Genomic DNA, 19314 nt, shown 5'->3' on the forward strand with positions numbered 1-19314 from the left:
AGAAGGAGCAGGGTTGCCCATCTGGCTCAGTTTTCTTCTCTTGGTACATGGGTCCTTTCCCCCCAAATCTCACTCCTGGTTATTACATTAAGTATAGAAACTTCTATCAGAAAACACACATAAATGGTAGAAATCACAATCTTGCGCAGTGTGCAAACCAGGTCTTAACGGCCCTCACTCTTATGACTGACACACGAGTTGATCTGAAGTTGCAAGGAGCAGCAAATGCATAGTTTTCAGAGGGAAAAAATACCATCGCCAGGGCTAGGCAACAGAAAACCCAGCACTGAAACTGTGGGTAGCCAAGGGGTTCTCTCACCTGTTAGCTAGTATTGGTGGCTGAATCCCGCTAATTTAAGAGAAGTATAAAGTTTCTGAAAACTCCCAAGTTCATCCAAGTTTGCCTTTGAAGCTGGCAGGTTAGCAATGATTGATGTGCTAGCTAGCATTCACATTAAATTTAAAACACGTTGGTGGGGGCACGCTTAGAAATGCCAGTCAACATTTGTTACCACATTAGAAGTGACTTTAATTTATACTTATTAGCACCAACTCAGCCACCCCTGCTGGGTGGCTACTGGAGCATATTGAGGACGGTCGTTTTCAATTCACAACTGTAAATTCAATTTCGCATTCAGCGGAAAGATCACCGAGAAAGCAGAAAACAATATAAACTAATTTAAACAGGATTTAGATGGCCGCGTTATTAAAGCTATTCATGTGGAAGGAAATTAACGCTGCCCATAAAAATCGCATCGAAGACACACTTCGGAAACTTCCAAATGCTCTCCGTGCCCAAGCTGAGGCGCAACTCTGAGAAGAGTGACGTTTAGAAGTTAGAATGGGTCACGTGTGCCTTTCCGCAGCACCCTGTTGGGAACGAGTGGCTGTATGGAGGAGGGGTGTGGACCATTTGCCCATCCCAGATTACTCAGCGTGTTCCAAGAAGGGGCCTCACCACATCACACCCCTCTGCCTGCGCTACTGGAAATGCGATTGTCGGCCTCTCTCCCCAGCTGGCGTTTCTAGAATACACTTCCTTGCCAAGCCCATTCTGACAGGCACCGTGGACACGGCCTCTGTGCTTCTGTCCTGGTGCCTCTGGTATTCTCCATCCCCTGCCCGGTGTTACTCCTTCAAGATTCCCCTTATGTCACCTTTGTAAGGGAGAGTTCCCTGGCACCTGGGCACAAACTGAGGGCCTCTGCTGTGGTTCTGCCATTTCCTATGAACTCCATTGAAATCGTCACAGTGCCTTCACCTCCAGCCTGAGAAGCTGCTGTCCCTAGTGAAACTTCCCAAACCTACTGCAACCCTCTGGTTGCTTTCTGCTCTCTGTTTCCAGTTCACGGTTCATCTATTTCCCAAAGATATGTGCTGATTAATACTACAAGTCCCAAAGCCACGGAGTAAAAGGCAGACAGTTTAACAGTTGATAATAAGACGTTTAATTTTGTGTTAAGGGGGATTTTCACATATGTCACTGTTCACTAGAAAAGGTAAATGTTCTCACGACAGAGAAACAGGCCCTGGGGATGAAAGTTGGGAGTGAGGTCGGACACTCTAGGACAAGCAGAAAGTACTGGTGGCAGCCAAATGTCTAGCTGGGTTTTCAGTTGATTAAAAAGCATTCTTGAAAGCGTGTTCAGTTTGAGGGCGGCGATAACAATGTGTTGGCTTTGGAGGGCTAAGTGATCGTGCTGCTCCTCTTTGTTATTCAGTGTCACCAACTGAATCCGTGCCACCTTCTTTTTCTTGGGCTTATTTCAGACCTTGTGTTGCATCTTCTTTACGTTTGCTAAACACCTGCTACACAGTAGGCATTAAAATTGCCAGCAGGGTAAAATCTGCTCTTCAAAGTCCACAGGTCAATGTATCTTTGAGAGCTTGTTAAAAATGCAAACGCAGCTTTTCTCAGGAACTCCCCCCTTCTGCGCCAAGCGTGACTGCATTTTACCCCTTAGGTTATATACACTCGGATGTCTCAGACGCTCTGCGAGTAAAGATTCGGGGAAAGCCAGGTAAAATAGATAGACGCTAATCTGAGTTAAGAGAGAATACAAACTTGAAATGGAAAGGAGTAACCAAAATTTAAGTGAGTTTTGAAAGGATCTGATGTGATTTTTATGAGCTTTGTGAGTGTCTGACTCTAAATCATCACTTTCAACGAAAGAAGAATTGTCGCTGCCAACCAGGAAAGAGAAAGGTCATCCAAGACCTGGAAATGGCATAGAGATCACTGTGGATCCCTCGGAGAGATACTGGGTGTGCACTAGCACACCACACCCCACTTTCGCCTTCATTGGGGTGTGTACTTTTGCTTGTCTGACTAGGCTATTTTACAGCTCGGGGGAGGGTAGGGGGAGAACATAAATCATGGGAATGGATGAGGCAAATAATTCTTCTCTACAGCAGTGTGAGGGGTTTTTGTTCTGTAGATGTTGAAATGTTTGTAAAGCAAATTAACATGAGGAATTTCCAGCTACTGACATAGCCAGAAATCAGTATGTATCTATTTCTTTGAGAAAACAAACAAGCAAACAAAAGCAGCAACCAAAAATCCAGTGTTGTGGAATATCATTTTAATGTTTTCCACCTTTCTGTTCAATCACGGAACCTTTCCTATTATCCTTTCATAGACCCAGCCATCAATCAACACACAACAGCCCGCCTCAGTTTCTTACCCCACGCTCACAGCCTGCCTGGTGCTGGATCTCCCTTGGCACACAAAGGAGGAGGAAACGACCCAACACTCGCGGTGCCTGTCCCCCATCATCAGCCACCTACCAGGCTGATTAAGATTTGCCCAGTGTTACCACCTTCTGCAGGCTATTAGGATGGTGTCAGCCATTCCTCCAAGAAGCTGCACCTTTGGGGCTGTTAAAGAATCTGTGGCAGAGAAATCATGATCACCGTGCACATACAAACTGGGCATGTTCCAATGGTTTTGTTTAACTCATTCACTAATGAAGACATGGTAAGATGTGAAAACTAGTTCAAAGGAGAATTTGGCCTAGAGAAGTGTGTGTTTTCTAACTGCTTAACTGGTTGTACATCGGTTAACCAGAATAGCTCATAAAGGCTACATAAGTGGTTAATGCTCCCCCTCTGCCCCAACACGCAATCTCCTCAATTATTCAGTATTTATAAAATGGGCAAATTAAAAGGGTGAAATGAAAGTGTACTGATTATTTCCGCTGCGGGGGCCAAGCAAAATGTTTCTAAATAAAATGGCCCCTTGTGCTTCTATGAAGGTCGATCACACCCAGAAGGTGCTTCTCCAGGAGGCTCCCTGCGCATCGTATTTTCCTGGTGTTAGCTAATGGAATGTCCACTTGGCTCACAGCATTATCGATTTTTACTTTCATAGAGCCATAAATATTGACAACCATCTACAGAATGCCAGCACCACTTCCGCTCCGGCCTACTGACACTAGCCATACTCTACGTCCGTATGAGCCCAGCCCTTTGAAAATTATGAGCAAAACCGCAGGGGGACTCAGTTCTCAGTGACACATGAGGGGATCCCAAGGGCACTGATTGGAGAACTGCATCCATAGTTTACTCTATACACACAGAGAGAAAGAGAGAGATGGATGGGAGAAAGGACTGGAAAACTTTGAAAATGTTCTTGCCCAGAGAAATCTCCGGCGGATGAGGATATAAGGCTTCCTCGTGGTCGAATCAATCTCTTCTTTGTGCGGTCCAGACCCTAGGTCCCTTCAGGGCTGCCTGGTCTGTGATAGAAACACTGGAATTCATTATCTCATCTGCTTGGTGCCACTGTTTCCAATAAAGTGTAATTATGGTGCTATTGAGCCCCTTCTCACTTTCCCAAAGCCGGGCTGTAAACTTCAGGTCCCTGCTCAGCTACTTCCCAGTCAGTCTTCATTAAGCTGAGTTGTCTCGCAACAATGTCTATTTAATCAGCAGGGTCCCCGCTGCTTTTTCTGGTTTAGAATTTGTATTAAGGAAACCGATGCCTGGTGACTATGTGTCTCAAGTACCACGAGTGACAACTCAGTGTTTCCTCTGGCTTCGGGGAGCTAAGCAGCCGGTGGATTACCATCCGGTTATGGTTCCCAAAGATGTCCCCTTCTCTCACGCTAGTGGTTTCACTGGTTTGCCTGTCTCTGCAGGGAAAGCATCTTGTGGTTGCCACTCATGCAACCACTTGAGGCTAACAGAAAAAGTATTTATTCCAATGAGCATGCCTGGTTGTACAACACATTTTTTCTCATTCTGTACTCTCCTAATGCTTTTCAGGCTGAATTTGCATCGCGTATGCTTCTTATTGAGGGGACAGCCTCTGTCTGGGTATTAATGCCTATACTATGGGCCTTCTTGGAGCCCCTGGGTGGTAACTCATGCCACTCATCACCACTAACAGTATGTATACTGTCATAACCCACTCTTGCAAAGAACAAGAGCAGGATGAATGGCCGTTTCCTCTATTGCCCAAGAAACCTAAATTCCATGAGGCAGGAACTCGCATGGTGTTTTTCTCTTTCCCCGGCACCTAATACCAGTACCCAGTGCCAGGTATTTATTTGTAAAACACTTAGCAAATACTTCTTCCTTGATTGGCAGCAGGCTGACCATAAACCACTTCTCTCATTTGCAGCCAGGCCTAGTAGCCCTAATGGCCAAAGATGCAACATGCCCACATATTCAAATACTCGGAGAAGAGAGTAAGGAATTCATTTGCCCATCACACCTACTCTGTGCAACTATGCACAAAGCCTTGCAGGTCATAATAAAGACCTGACTGAAACAGATTAAAGTCCAATTAGGTATCTGTAGATTGCATTTACACTTCCTGTCTGAGACAAGTTTCTATACCTTCCATCTTGACGGCATTTTATAGCCTCACGTCAGTGAAATCATCTACAGGGAGATAGCTTCCTTGGCTCCCCCTGCCTGGCATTACAGGGTTCTGAGGAGCAGAGAGTGGATTTCCTCTTGGAGGCAGCCAATTTCCTAAGCAATTAAATGCTGTTTATAGTCTAGACTCTGTGCTTGGGTTGAAATTGTCAAGCTTGGTATTACCTGACTCTGGCCTAAGATGTATCTGCAGTTAGTTCATTCTACTGGAAGAGTCATCTATTAAAATTTCCAATCTGTTCTCTCCCCCAGGGATCACACGGGACTTGGCAAAGGCACAGCTTCCGAATTCTGCAAATTATACTCATCTATATAAATATACATTTTTGAAATGGCAAGGCTCACAAATTACTCCAGCAAATTGACATCCCAATCTGCTATCCTCCAAGAGCAGAGGCAAATGCCATGTACCTTATACATGCAATTGGCACTTTTAATGTTCGCTTCATAAAAATAACATAATGTAGATGCCAAACCGTCACGAAATTCCTCCATGTAGTACAGAACCAAGGCGTGGCCATGAGTGAACCCATATTGAGAGTCTCCCACTCTGCTGACTGAGCTAGCGGGGCCTGAAAACAGTCAGGTCACGGAGACCACAGGGTGGCGCCACAAAAATCACTTGAGGCTAACAGAAAAAGTATTTATTCCAATGAGCATGCCTGGTTGTACAACACATTTTTTCTCATTCTGTACTCTCCTAATGCTTTTCAGGCTGAATTTGCATCGCGTATGCTTCTTATTGAGGGGACAGCCTCTGTCTGGGTATTAATGCCTATACTATGGGCCTTCTTGGAGCCCCTGGGTGGTAACAGAAAGGCAGCAGGCAATATTCAGTGACTGGAGAGGGGTAATTCAGGGGCAACTGCAGCTGATTAGGAGTTCTCAGATCTGACAGGGATGGCGGCTGGAAGCCCATGCCCTGCTTTTCAGACAAATGCCCCAGAATGCCATTTCCAATCTTCTACAACTGGCAATAGGCAGCTTTTGGTTCATTTTCTTCAGCAAGACCATCCCATCCGTTGAAGACACACAAGGCAAGCTAAAAAGAAAAAACCCTGAGAGCCAATCCTCTCTTCAGACAGCTGTGAAACCCTCTCTCTATCCTTTACAGAACAACCAATGCCAGCAACAGCCTTGGGGCCTCATCGTCTGGTCGAGGCACTGTCCATTGTCACCTTGCTTTGGGGACAAAGTGACCAGGCCAAATCCTCTGGATTTCCTGTGCATCTTTGTTCTGAGCGATCCGACCTCTCGTTATTGACTGTCTTTATGAGCATTTCTGACTTGGGAGAGATCTTGTTCATCCCACCAACTTCAAATTTTGCCTGCTCTGTGAAGATATTCCTGGTACATTTACCCTCTCTGGACACACTTGCTGCCGTTCCCCAAGTGTGTTGCACATGCTTTGGTTGACACTACGGCCATCTCCTTTGTGCACAGCCACTCATTTACTTGGAGACACAACTGTGACTCGCTATGGCCCTGACAGTACCCGCAACCTCAGGAGCTCTGATCACCACCCACCACTGGCCTATGAAACGCTTCGATGTCATCCAGCTTACTCTCTTTGGCACACACACAGACACATACAAGTGTAAACCCTGCCCCCAACTCACTAATTTCTAAACTTGGCCCACCTGTCATCACTGAAGCTCAGCAGGTCTGCTGCTCATTTCTTTGGATCCTTACTTCACCCTCACACCCAGGGGCGGCCCCAGCAAAAGTTAAACAGTTACCCCTCCTCTCTCCTCGCTGATCTGCAGGTGTGAGAACGGTTCCTTCAACTCCGCTTCTGAAGACGGGGGACCTGTCTACTTTTTTCTTTTCTGGCCCACAAACCCTCGCTGGCATCGCATGTAAGGTGCCTTGAAAGCTTTCAGTGTCTAGCGGACCTGCACACGCCACAGAACTCAGAGAGCGCTAGAAAATGCTGACTCGTAGGTGAGGCCTTTGCCCTGGCTCACTAAGTGCAGGCTGGGGACCACAGATGGTTGCTGGGATTGAGGCTTCCCACCCTTCCCACCTTCATACAGAGAGTTTCATAGAGGAATAGCTCTGTACCTAGGGGGAGGGGGGGGGGGGGGCGGGCACGGCTCTGCAGATTCCAGCTCGCTCCCACTCATAAGCAGCTTGCAGGGAACAGGACACCTCTGGAGAAGACCTCCTTCTGGCTAAGGCGGAGGGGAGGACTCCTTACCTTTCAGCTTTTCAGCCAGCAGGGCAGCTTCGTGCTCCGAGTAGTGCATGATGGCCGGTGGCGAGGGCGGCCTGAGCCTGTCCTCCTCCAACTTGCGCCGATGCCGCTCCTCCCGGGCGCGCATCCTCTGCTTGCATTCCCACTCGTAAAAGTCATCCCTGGCCTGGGCAAAGTCAACGTGAAGGCGGCCGGAATCCTTTTTATCCGTGCTAGACCCTAATCGCATTCGGTAACCTAAAAGCATTGGAAAGTCATGTCACCTCAGCTCACGGGACACACGTTCTGGTCCAGGCTTCCCACAGGTTAGGCAAACCAAGCACTTGTTCTGCTGCCCTCTGGACAGGAGAGGATGCCTTTCTCTCTAGGAGTTGAAAAGCAGTTGTCTTCCTAGCCAGTTAACCACGGAAACACAGATGTAGAGATAAAGATACTCCCCGAAGTTTCTCAGAGGGATGCTCACCATCCTGGGGTCCAGCATCACCAACTGAGAACCTAGGCACTAAATCCTGCCCAGTCCTTCCTCCCTTTGGCTTCTAGGGAGTTCAGAAACAAATTTAGAGTGTAATAAGTTTTTCTCTCGTCCTTTTAATGGTCTTGCTTTTTCTACCTTCAATGTACTATAACTCTATTGCATAAGTACTCTTAAATTTTTTTGAAAAAGAGGCAGAGTATGAGTAAATAAAGAGCATCTCTGATATTTAAAGGACCTGCAAAGCAAATTCCAGAACTTCACTCACAGCCTATTGCTTCATTCCCCTAGCAAACACCGGCCCGCCTAGTTTTCTCTCGGCTACTACAGAAGCCACAATTACCCAGGTAATTTTGCAATGCTGTTTTATTTCCACTTATCCTCTGGGGGCATACAGGAGAATATTTTACCTTCAATCAAGAGGCCCCATAGCACCTCATCCAGCCTGCAGTACCACACAAATTGTCCATGCAATCTCTGAAGGCCACAAGAGGCTTGTGCAAGGGCCCAAAGCCAGACCAGATTTTAAAAAAAAAAGAAAAAGAAAAAGAAAGTGGCCTGGGACTCTCAGGGGGGTGGGAGGTTACTGTGAGCTTCCCAGCTTACGAAGACTGGGCAGTGTATGAGCTGTCAACCCAGGACGGAATGCTGCCACTGGCCTAACTTCAAATGAACAAGAGTTGACTGTGAAGTGGCTCTTCAGTTTAGAGTATTCTGACTTTCACAGCTTAAATTTAAGTCTGGGGAGCATATCTGCTAGGGCCTCCTAGAGGAGAAAGCAGAACCAAGCACCTTGGCTGCGCAGGGGCTTTGCAAATGAGCTACAACTGGCAAATGCTAGGCTGTGCTGGGCGGGGCATCCCGTGTCATGGTTAAGTTTCCATGGGACTGACAGCATCTGGGGTCAAAGCAGAGTTACAGATCCCCATGGAAGCTAGCAGGGCGCGTCACGCTTTTGAGAAGTTACAAATCTGCTAGCGATCTCATCTGACTGAATTCTTTTCTAGGTTGCAAGGGCATCCTCTAAAAACCTGGAATCATGACCAATACCCAGCAGCCATGAGAGTGGCCATTCATGTGTGAGCAGAATTAATGTGGAAGCAAAATATGTCTTGGTGGTGGGCTGCCGGAAGTTACATCAGCAGGTCAGGTACTGGCCAGCTGTCGGAGCTGGCCAAACAACTTTCCCAGCTCCTACCCACAGAATCACTTTCTAAAGCATTTCTGGTCCTCTCTTTCATCAGAAGCTCATCATGACAGCCTTAAAAGGCACTCTGATGAGGCTGAGGCTAAACTTAGTCTGGCCCTCAAATGTGAAAGTGGTCCTAAAATTAGGCTTTCCAGCTGGGTTTGGGCTCGCAAGAGATTACACAGAGGAGGGGCAACCTTCTCTCCTTCCTGTTCCCCATCCCCCCAATTAGCCGGGACTTGAGACCTCCTCAGCTCCGCTCCTCAGCTGCAGAGGCCACCCTACCAGGGCATTAGAGTCCTCTGCTCCCGGGCAGGGGAGGCTCCAAGAGGAGCCTCTGCTTCCTCCTGCTATAAGAGCTACCCGGGAGCAGCCAAGTTGAAGACTACACTTCCCTCTATGTCTGTGTTTGGCACTGTTCATCTTTGCTAGCATCTTCTGAGTTTTCTGTTTGGTCTAAAAGTTGAACTATGCCAGTGCTGTGAGTAACCGTACACCGACCACCTTCTCCAGTCGCGCGAGATGAAGTTAGAGTCTCCAGACGAGCAACAGTTTGATGGACTGTAGTGACTAGACCTCAGGTTTCCAGGCAGGCACGGATGGAAAAGAAGTCCTTCCTAATCTTGGGCAGAGCTGTTTGGTTAAAAACAATCTCGCACCCAGTGGTTCCCACAATGCACTGCATATCCATGTGATAGACGCCCCCTAAGAGTTCCGGCTAGTCAGCTGGCAGTGGTGGGAAATGGAAAGCCAGCACCCTACCCTCTCCGGGTCCCCAAGGGCCTAACAGTTGGGTGTGCACCGTGAAATATCTTTATTCTGGGTCTGCCTTTCATTCCCGCTGTGGAATGAAAGACTTGACTTTTCACATTGGCAGCTGAATTACAGTAAGGGTTTTAACACCCTTTGGATCTCCGTCTAGGGCAAGAAAGCCTCTGAGGTGTTGAGCTAGCCTCTGAGGTGTTGAGCTAGCCTCTGAGGTGTTGAGCTAGCCTCTGAGGTGTTGAACTAGCCTCTGAGGTATTGAGCTAGCCTCTGAGGTACTGAGATAGCCTCTGAGGTATTGACATAGCCTCTGAGGTGTTGACATAGCCTCTGAGGTACTGAGATAGCCTCTGAGGTGTTGAGTAGCCTCTGAGGTGTTGACATAGCCTCTGAGGTGTTGACCTCTGAGGTGTTGAGCTAGCCTCTTAGCCTCTGAGGTGTTGAGCTAGCCTCTGAGGTGTTGAGCTAGCCTCTGAGGTGTTGACATAGCCTCTGAGGTACTGAGATAGCCTCTGAGGTGTTGAGATAACCTCGAAGCTCCTGAAGTTCACACAGAAGGCCGCGGTGGCTGGCTGCAGACCTTAGAAGACGGGTGGTTGCGGTGGCCTGCTTGCTTTGACTCCCTTCTGCTTAGGATTAGGGAGGTAGTTTGCAGAGTGGCGCACTGCACAAATGTCGCTGCAGTGTGAGCAAAGGGCAGGGATTGGAATCTAAGAAGAAAACACTTCCAACGTCACATGTCAACATTAGCCCCCATATCTTTTGATTTGCCCGAGGTTTCGCGCACCGACTTGTCCAAATAAATACCCAGAGTGGAAGGCAGTACTAGGCTTCTCTTTTACATCCTAAGCCTCTCCTAAAACCTGGGCCTAAGGATCAGGATGGTCGAGCAGCTGCGAAACTACCAAGTGCGGGCTGACCGCAGGCCTAGCACAGGCCCAGGAACAAAGTTCCTGTAAGGAGGGCGATCTTGCTTCACTATCCCTGGGGTGAAGACTGTAAACGCACTTTTCAAAAACTGAAATTATTCTGAGAGAGTACTTTACTCCCCCAGAGGATTACATCCAATAATAATAATGGTCCTCAGCACTCAAAATATTGCTTTTCATCTAATATGTACTTGAGAACATTAATTAGAAACTCCATGGAATTCCTCAAGACTGGATGGTAGGAAATCCTGCCTGTGGAGAGGCACGGGGCTTAACAAAGAGCACGTGGCAGCCAAGCTAAAAGGTGAATAAGCTCCTTCTCCTGCCCCAAACTGCTGGGACTTTCAGTGCATTAAGGAGGAAAGGGACTGAGCTCATGTTAATATCACAAAACCGGACAAAAGGCCTAGCAAACCCCTTTTGTAAAGTGAAGTACCAGAAAGGTAAATGGCTTTATCAACCATGAACTCCTCGGCAAAGCGAATGTGACAGAAGTTCTTCTTGCTCTTTCGGATGGCTGTGATGTCTCCGCACTGCTCAAAGACTTCCCGGATAATTTCCTCCGTGGCGTTTTCTGGCAGCCCGCCCACGAACACAGTCTTACACCCTGGGGGTCGCTCTCTGGTGGAAGGAGGCGGAAGATCTAGCATCACAATGAAACACAAGAGTTTTGTCTTTTATTGATTGGCTCTTTACCATGTTTACCGGGCAAAAATTAGGCTTGCAGAGTCTTCTCCAGACTGTGGCACAGTCAATTTTTATACCAACTTATATCCCCCCACCCACGCCTGCACCCCAACTCACTCCCTGGCAGTCACATTTCCTGATCATCTCCCCTCCCCCTCCCAACCTTTATTTCTCATCTTCATTTCTACACAGAGTGGCTATGCATGTCCGAGAAAAAGATAACACATGTTAGCATAATGTCATTTCTCTTTCCTAACAGATACCCAGGGAAAATAAAGGAGGGGTGGGGGGGGGAGCGGCACAAAGTACAAAACATGACGGACTGACAACATGATGAAAAACCTGGCTTGTTCCCGCTTTGTCTTCTTGCGAGAGAGAGGGGAGGCATTGTAGAAAGAGGGAAACAGAGCCCACGAGAGCCTGCCACAATACTTACCTGACTGCAAACTGCTGAGTCTGAATAAAACCTCCGTTATTATTCACATTTAAATGAGCACACTATTAAAGTCTGAGGAGGCCATATGGAAAGATAAAGTGTGTGCTGTCACGACATTCTGCCTAGTTTATATGGAGATTACCAAGGCAATCTCCTGAAATGTCCACTTTAAATAGGCAACGCTGATTAATATGAATTAAAAATTCTAGATATTTAAGCCTATAAACTTAGTATCAGAGGCTAAATTAATCAACTATATAGGTGGTTTCAGTGAGCATCATTTGGCCCAGAAATTCTGAGCTGCATATTCCTCCCACCCCGTTCCTTTTCCCCCAAACTGCCAACTGCCAGATTAGTTCAAATTTCTACCCAACAAAACAACTTCAGATCTTTTCTCCCATTCGTAAAGGGCTAGAGAGGGTGATAAATTTCACATGATGCTTTCCAGAACACCCTAGTTCACCGTACATGGAAAGATTCTTAAAGTTATCCATAGACTCTCAGAGCCTACGTACTGCCTTCATTGTGTTTAATCAGATGCTAGACAGATGCATGGGCACGCCCACCCTTGCGGACCTTCTCCGATGTGGAGGGGAAGGCCTTGGGCGGAACATCTCACACCTGAAAATGAACACAATACTATTTCAAAGGAAAAAGCAAGTACTTCTCGCTTCTACTTACTTGGATTTTGGGGGAAAAGAGTACAGCTTTTGCAGTGGATTATTTCTTTGACCACGGCCACTTCTGTCGGGGGTGGGGGTGGCACCAGTCCCAGGCCTGGTATCATCGGGTTAATGGGGGTGATTCCAGTCATCATGTTGAGGCCTGGATCAAAGCCTGGCACACAGATTGAGTCTGCAAAGCATACAAGACAAGACTTTGGCTAGCAATTTTTTCACCCCGTGGTTTCTGTTTGTGTTACTGCCCTGCACAGGCTAGTCAACTCTACATTTTCCCTTTTCCAAGGGTTTTTCTTGGCATATGATGGAGCCTTATAGAAAGCTATTCTCGAAGGATAAAGGGAGAGAAAGAGGAGAATAAAGAACCTACAACGGCACAAAAAGGAAATTATATTACTTAAAATAGTAGTGTGGCAACAGAGCACAGCATATTGAAGGTGAAACCGTGTGCCATGAAGCTCTGCTATTACTGGGAATGCAATTTCCCATTTCTTAATGTTAGGGTATTGTTTACACTGTCTTATGATTTAGATCGTGGAAAGAACACTCAGCATCAGAGTGCCCTGCGAATCTAATTGTCAGCCCAGTTTTTAGCAAAAGTGCCTTCCTGCCCGAGTGACTTACATTTGGGAAAGTTCAATTTATATGTGCATGCTTTATAACAATCACTTGGGTCCCACCGAACCCATTTCTCCGAGGGAAGGGGCCTGCCACGAAAGAGTGATTATAATTGCTCTGACTGGGTTAGAGGCATGCAGGTGTAAAATTAGCTATATATATTTCTGAATTTTATTACATAATCACACTTACTGCCTTTTATTCTATCAATAAACATTTGGCCCACCCTTCTGAAATTTTTATGCCTTGTATCAAAAAACAACTACAAAACTCAACAGAGCCGAGGCGGATAGATTTTTCCATGTAAAATGCTGAATTGATTTCTGAGTGTGACAATGAAGCAGATGATGTCAAAGGTGATATACAAGGATTTTAAAAAGATCGCAGGCGTTGGCAAGGATGGAGAGAAAAGAGAGTCTTTGTATGAAGAAATGCAGCCATTGTGGAAATCAATACAAACAGGACTTTCATGGGCTCAGTGATCCCACTGGTATGCATATATCCAAAGGGATGCATCAGGAGACATCTATGCTTCCACGTGCACTGCAGCACGGGTCACAACAGCCAGGGTGGGAAATCAGCCCGGATGCAGGAGCAGGTGGATGCGTTAAGTAGCTGTGGGGAACAGAGGAGTACTGGCTAGCAATAAAAAGAAAAGACCCGTGACATTATGGATGGCTGCTAAGTGCATTAAGCCAGGCTTTACAAATGCAACCAAGTGCCTTACCACCAAATCTAAAATAAATAAATAAATAAAGCTGAATTAACAGAAGGACAGAATAGAATGGCGATTGCTCTTCTCCTGGGTGGACCAGGGTAGGAGGTTGGTCAAAAAGATGTACAATTATAGTTGGAAGGAGGCTGGTTCTGGAGATCTGCTGTGCACGTTAATGACTATGGTTTCTAAGAATAAATGTTTTGGCGAATGGGGGTAGATATTCATGAACATGACAACTATATGAGGCGGTTCTTGGGGAGCTAAATGAAATCACTTCCCCGTGGGTACATATACTCTTAACACTTTAAGGCATCATTCTGCGTGGGACAAACAGATCTGACTTACCTGTCATTACAAACAAATGAAGCAAGCCCTTTCTAACCACAGGAACAACGCAAAACTGCGTACAATGGGGATCTCTCCCTCGGGGAGTTTTCTCTTCGTAGAAAACAATACTCTTTCTAGTAAGATAGTGTTACTAAGCAGACAATCCCACCAAGAGAGGGCATGACGACCCTCTATCGTGCTGCAAGGACAAAATTAAACTACCTCTTCATCTCCTATCTTCCCTTCTCTTAGGTTTTTGCCCTTTGACCTTCATGTCCCCCTCTCCTCTTGGGTTCTCATGAGCATAGGAATCTTGGCCCTGCGTATGACTTTGTTCTTTGCTTAGCTGGGCTGGGCAATTAGACAAATCCAGCAGCAAAAGCAATGATGGAGTTTATATAGAAGCCTGAAGATGTGGAAGGCCAGTCTTTTCCGCTAGCTACTGCAGACAGGTCTGCCTTTCCCTGGATGGAACAGCCTAGGCAGTGTAGCCCTGATCTGTAACGCCGTGTACTAGCTTGACTGTAGTCAGATGGTTTTATTTTGGATGTGTGGCCTGTGTGTTGCCTTCCAGGTCCCCACAACCCTGTGACAGCGTGACTCAGAACAGCGATGGTGAGAAGACGTGGAAGTTTAGAAAAGAACAAGGATGAGACCCAAACTGGTGGTTCATTAATTCATCGTAAGATGTCACTGTGTCATGACCCCTCACGGACAAATAAATGGACATTTAAAGCATTTACGCAAAATGTCCTCCATCATAAAGCAGACAAATGGCAGAGCTGGAACAAGAGCCCAGGTCTGGCTCCATATTGAAAAATGTGTAGATATGATAGCTTCAATGTTCTCATTTAAGATGATCCAACTTTATTCATTGCTACATTAGTTACTTATCTATGACTGTGTTAAACACCATGACCAAAAGCAACTCAGGGAAGAAAGGGGTTATTTCATCTTACATCGTATAGTGCATAACTGAGAGAAGACACGGCATGAACTCGAAGCAGAAATCTGAAGGCAGGAACTAATGCAGAGACCATGGGGGACGTTGCTTACTGGCTTTCTCCTTTTTCAACAGATGCTGCACACTCACCAATAGCCTCTCCTGGCTTCTCATGGTGCCCAGGCTCAGCCGCCCTCCGGGACCCCTTCAAGCCTTCAGAGCCAGTACCACTTGGGAAACTCTTACACATTACCAAGTCTGGCTGCCAGCACAAGGTGCGGTTTTGGCCTTCGGTCATCTAATACAGGATACCACATCTAAAAATGTTCCCATAAAACTAACACACACACACACACACACTGCTGATGTAGTTTGCTGACAATCATAAAGAAGTTCCAGGGCACAAAGGCTTTCCACGTCATAGTTCTGAAACACTGCTTCCATAGGTGCGCACATTAGCCACGGGTACCAGTGGAGGGAACACTGGCCTGCTTGTGCTCTTTGTTTAATCTCCTCCCATACATCTGTTTCTCTCCTGGCCTGGCCTTCGCTACGGTTTGCCAACATGGGATGATTTAAGGCTGGAGCCACTCAGGACTGCAAGCCCTGAAACTCGAGCTCCATGCATTACAATAAACAGATGTTTCCCACAAATGAGATGGGAGCCTGGTGGCTGTGCTTGCCTTTCGTTTGAACAGAACAGACGCCTGTCTGCTTTCTGTCTCGAGGCCAAATAGATAAATACTCAGCAATGGAGACAAAAGACAGTATATTCCTGAGCAGAATGTTTAGCATGGAACAGGAATTACTTTGCCTTTTTCTGAGGCATCAGTAGGAATAGACTGAGGTTTAATGAAATCTGCACGGTGAGTGCAGGGACTTGAAGGGGACTAGAAAGGAATTAACACGAGTTATGCGGGACCTCAAAGGATCTGGGATTTAATACATGAGTGGGAAAGGAGGAAAGAATAAGTCTTTTCTTTTTTAAAAAACAAACATTATTTTTAGCAATTTTTGCATAAAAGAAATTATTTCTCAAACAGCATAAAAGCATATTATGTACTAGTTCATTAAACTGAAGTAGCAGCTCTGGAAATCTAATATAGTTCTCAGCAGCCACAGGAACAGGGTCTGGAAATGCTGAGCACTATTTCCCTGCCTGGTGGGTGAGAGCTACCCCTGTCAAGTCGGTGGACAAGGAACTACAGTTGCTACCCCAGGGAAAGAGGACGCCAGCTCACACTTCAGCACAGAAGGGTCCACTCGAGGACGTAACAGCATCACCTTTCTGTAAGCACTGCTTACAGATGAACCAACGGCTACTCACACTGTGGCCCCAGCTAGTTCTCTGTGTCCCTGGCTCCAAAGACGCGGGTGGCAGGAAGCAGAAACTGCACCGTGTTTCTTGTTTCAGTTGGAAGGATGAATGACTCCAACAGAAGTCTGACTTTTGGGTTCTTACGGTCAGGATTTTATTTCTGGGATGATCTTGTGTATTTTTACTTCTGTGCATGCCAGACAAGGACTCTAGCGCTGAGCTCCGCCTTCAGCATTCTCTTCCCTTTTTATTTGGAGACTAAGTTGCCCAGTCTAGCCTTGAACTTATCTTGGGACCTCAGATGTGCTGCAGCTTCCATAGATGGTGGCACAACCCGGACAAGAGAGACGTTGTTCAGAGAGTGGTTCAGAGAGTTTGCATTTAGGGTTTTAGTGGAATCACACCCGAACTAATTGCATTCATTCATTCATTCATTCATTCATTATCATTTCTTGAGCACTTACTACTACACAATCTACCAAGGATAACAGTGTAAATTCTTCACGTGGGAAATCACAGAGTTTGATGGGCACCACGCCCAGAGAGAAGGTTGACTACATGAGCCAAATCTAAGAGTTATCCAGGAAAGCCGCCGCCAGCAGGGAGTCTCCTGAGTGTGAGGAATTCCAAGCACCTTCCCCAGCCTGCACTAGGTGCACAGAACAGGTGACCATGATACACTGAGAAAGCACAAGGCGTCTTGCAGACCACAAGGCTCGGTGCCATGCAAGCTGGTGAGTGTCCTTGTGCTTCTTGCTGGAGTGGCAGCTCCTTGCAGGCTGTGTGAGTGGTCCCCATCCTCCTCTTCGCTGATTTTTCTCAAGTAATGACCTGATCTTGCTCTGCCGTTTCCAGTGGATGCCTTAGTAAAGAGCAGCCTGATTGAGGTGAGAATCTTTCCTCACCAGGGGAAAAAGGCAGCTGGGTCTCTCTCAGATCAAAGTTGCATATAAGTAGGTCAGGTGTGAACAGAGGATGCCAGGCTGGGGCTGAGGATGAGGGAGGGGAAAAGAGACAAGCTGTCGGTGCCAAAGCAGGTCTGGCCCAGAAGGCAGAACACAGTGTTCCAAGAGAATAAGAGGGAGGACAGAGCAATCAGGGTAAATGGGAACACTGCAGGTTTCCCCCAGGGCCTGGGATGTCGGTGAATGACTGAGTACACAGACTGCCAGCAGTCCACAGTCAGAGCCCAGGCAGGGCAAGCATACCAGGGCAGGAGCCCTGTCCACACAATATAGGACACAAGTTACTCTGGTCCAAGGTTCTGACTCAACCCACAGGGAATGCATTTGGCGACAAGAACTCGGAGCCAGAGGTTAAGAACTGCTAAGCATTTGGCAGGTTAACTCTGCTGAGCCTCGAGCTGGAGAAGCAAGACAGGGTTTAGATGCCAGGAGCAAAGCCTGGGCTTTGACAAAGGAGGCAGGGACAGTAACTCATTTCATAATGGAGAAGTAACTTCAGGGTCCCTCTACCCCATCTTTCTGCCCCTCTCCGAGCCCTGGGACCTAGCATAAGCTCAGAATCTGTAGACACTGTGACCTCCGGCAGGAGAAAGAGCCAGGAGCCCCCACCTCTGACCCTACTTTTCAGGCACACAGCCTGTCTATAATGTCGGCGCATATACTATGGTGCTCTGAGTGAGAGCGGCTCCCACAGGCTCATCTCTTTGAATGTTTGGTCCCCAACTGGTGACACTGCTTGAGAAGAATTAGGGAGGCGTGGCCTTGTTAGAGGAGCTGAGTCACTGGGGTGGGCACTGAGGTTTCAAAAGTCCACACCACTCCCAGGTAGCTCTCTGCCTCATTTATTGTGGATGAAGATGTGGGCTCTCAGTTACTGCTCCATCGCTGTGCCTGCTGAATATGAGAATAGAGAATAAATATCTCTTGTTTCAAGGCACCTGATTTGTTATGGTAACCCTAGGAAACCAGTACAAGGAGACTGTCAGGGAAGAGACCCTAAAGGGGTTAACAGTCTACTTCCCCCACTTTTTACTTTTGAGACAGAGTCTTGCTATATTAGCTTAGGTTAGAGCTTTTTTTTTTTTTTTTTTTTTTTTTGTAACTCAGGCTGGCCTGGAATTTACAATCCTCCTGTCTCAGACATCTATGTATGTTCTGAGATTACAGTCAACCTATTTCTTTAAAAATGATGTCTTCTGGTTAAGTGATGGGCATGTGAAAAAGTCATCTCCAGAATACATTCATTGGGATGATAGGCACAAAGATGCTCCTAAATATTACCTGAAAAAGAAAGGCGCAGGCCAGTTTCCTGGGGGGCAGAATTCCCCTTAGATTTTCCCTTTGTGAGGAAACAAACCCTGAGGATTGCTCTGGAGTGGTGGAGATCAGCTCAGTTGCACAGATTCCATGATAAGGGAACAGGGTACTTTATAAGGTTAGTGAACGCCAACAAGCAGGTTTTTTAGGGAAGCGAAATTGAAAACGTGCCTGCGATCTTTCTGGGGGGATCCAAAGGTGGAGAGGTATGCTTCCCACTTAAACCCAAGACGCATGTCCAGCGTGTGCCCCTCCATCCCTGCTGTGTACGCTTTATGAACAAAGACCTCATTCCATCAATAAAACCCTCTGGCTCCTTGACCGGGGATGCGGTGTTGGCAGAATGGGAGCTCAGCCGTCAACAGCTATTTTAAGTACTGTTGACTTAGGTGAGGAGATTTGTGTCCATGTTTGAAAAACCGACATGACAGGAGGTACAGACTGTTCCAAAACTTCTGACCCAAACGAGTACAGAAAACTGACCAAAGATGTTGGAAAAGTCCTTTCAGAACCCCACATCAGGAGCCTGCGTTTGAAATGCCAAACATGTTTTGAAGGCGCAGGAGGCAAGGGCTCATCCATGCTTGTGTGAAATGTGTTTGCACTGGGGACAGGGCCATGAAAATTCAGTACCTGAGACAATCCTGGGCACAGAGCTGAGCTGCTACCATCGGAGTCCAATACACCAACCACACTGTCTTGACCTGTTGGGACTCAGTCATTTTTTTTTTCATTTTTAGGTGATAGAAATAGAAGCCGCTTATTAAACAGAAAAGAGGCACACCCCCGGGGACAGAAGTGAAGTGGGCTAGTGAGCTAGGAAAGATGGATGCTTAAGATGCGCAGACTTAGGACAAGGTGTGCCTCAG

The 19314-nt window shown here is 46.8% G+C and overlaps 1 protein-coding gene across 3 annotated transcripts in view; it reads right to left on the minus strand.

Annotated features, from left to right (window-relative positions):
* Enox1 (ecto-NOX disulfide-thiol exchanger 1) overlaps positions 1 to 19314 on the minus strand; it is a 551532-nt gene that overhangs the window by 123262 nt on the left and 408956 nt on the right. For all 3 annotated transcript variants that reach the window (XM_038310117.1, XM_038310118.1, XM_038310116.1), the window contains 3 exons: positions 12241 to 12414; positions 10873 to 11079; positions 7085 to 7318 (listed from right to left, as the gene is read on the minus strand). In XM_038310117.1, coding sequence (XP_038166045.1) covers positions 7085 to 7318; positions 10873 to 11079; positions 12241 to 12414 — 615 coding nt within the window. The remainder of the gene's footprint in view (positions 1 to 7084; positions 7319 to 10872; positions 11080 to 12240; positions 12415 to 19314) is intronic.

Source organism: Arvicola amphibius, chromosome 13 (assembly GCF_903992535.2).
Source record: "Arvicola amphibius chromosome 13, mArvAmp1.2, whole genome shotgun sequence".
Taxonomy (NCBI): domain Eukaryota; kingdom Metazoa; phylum Chordata; class Mammalia; order Rodentia; family Cricetidae; genus Arvicola; species Arvicola amphibius.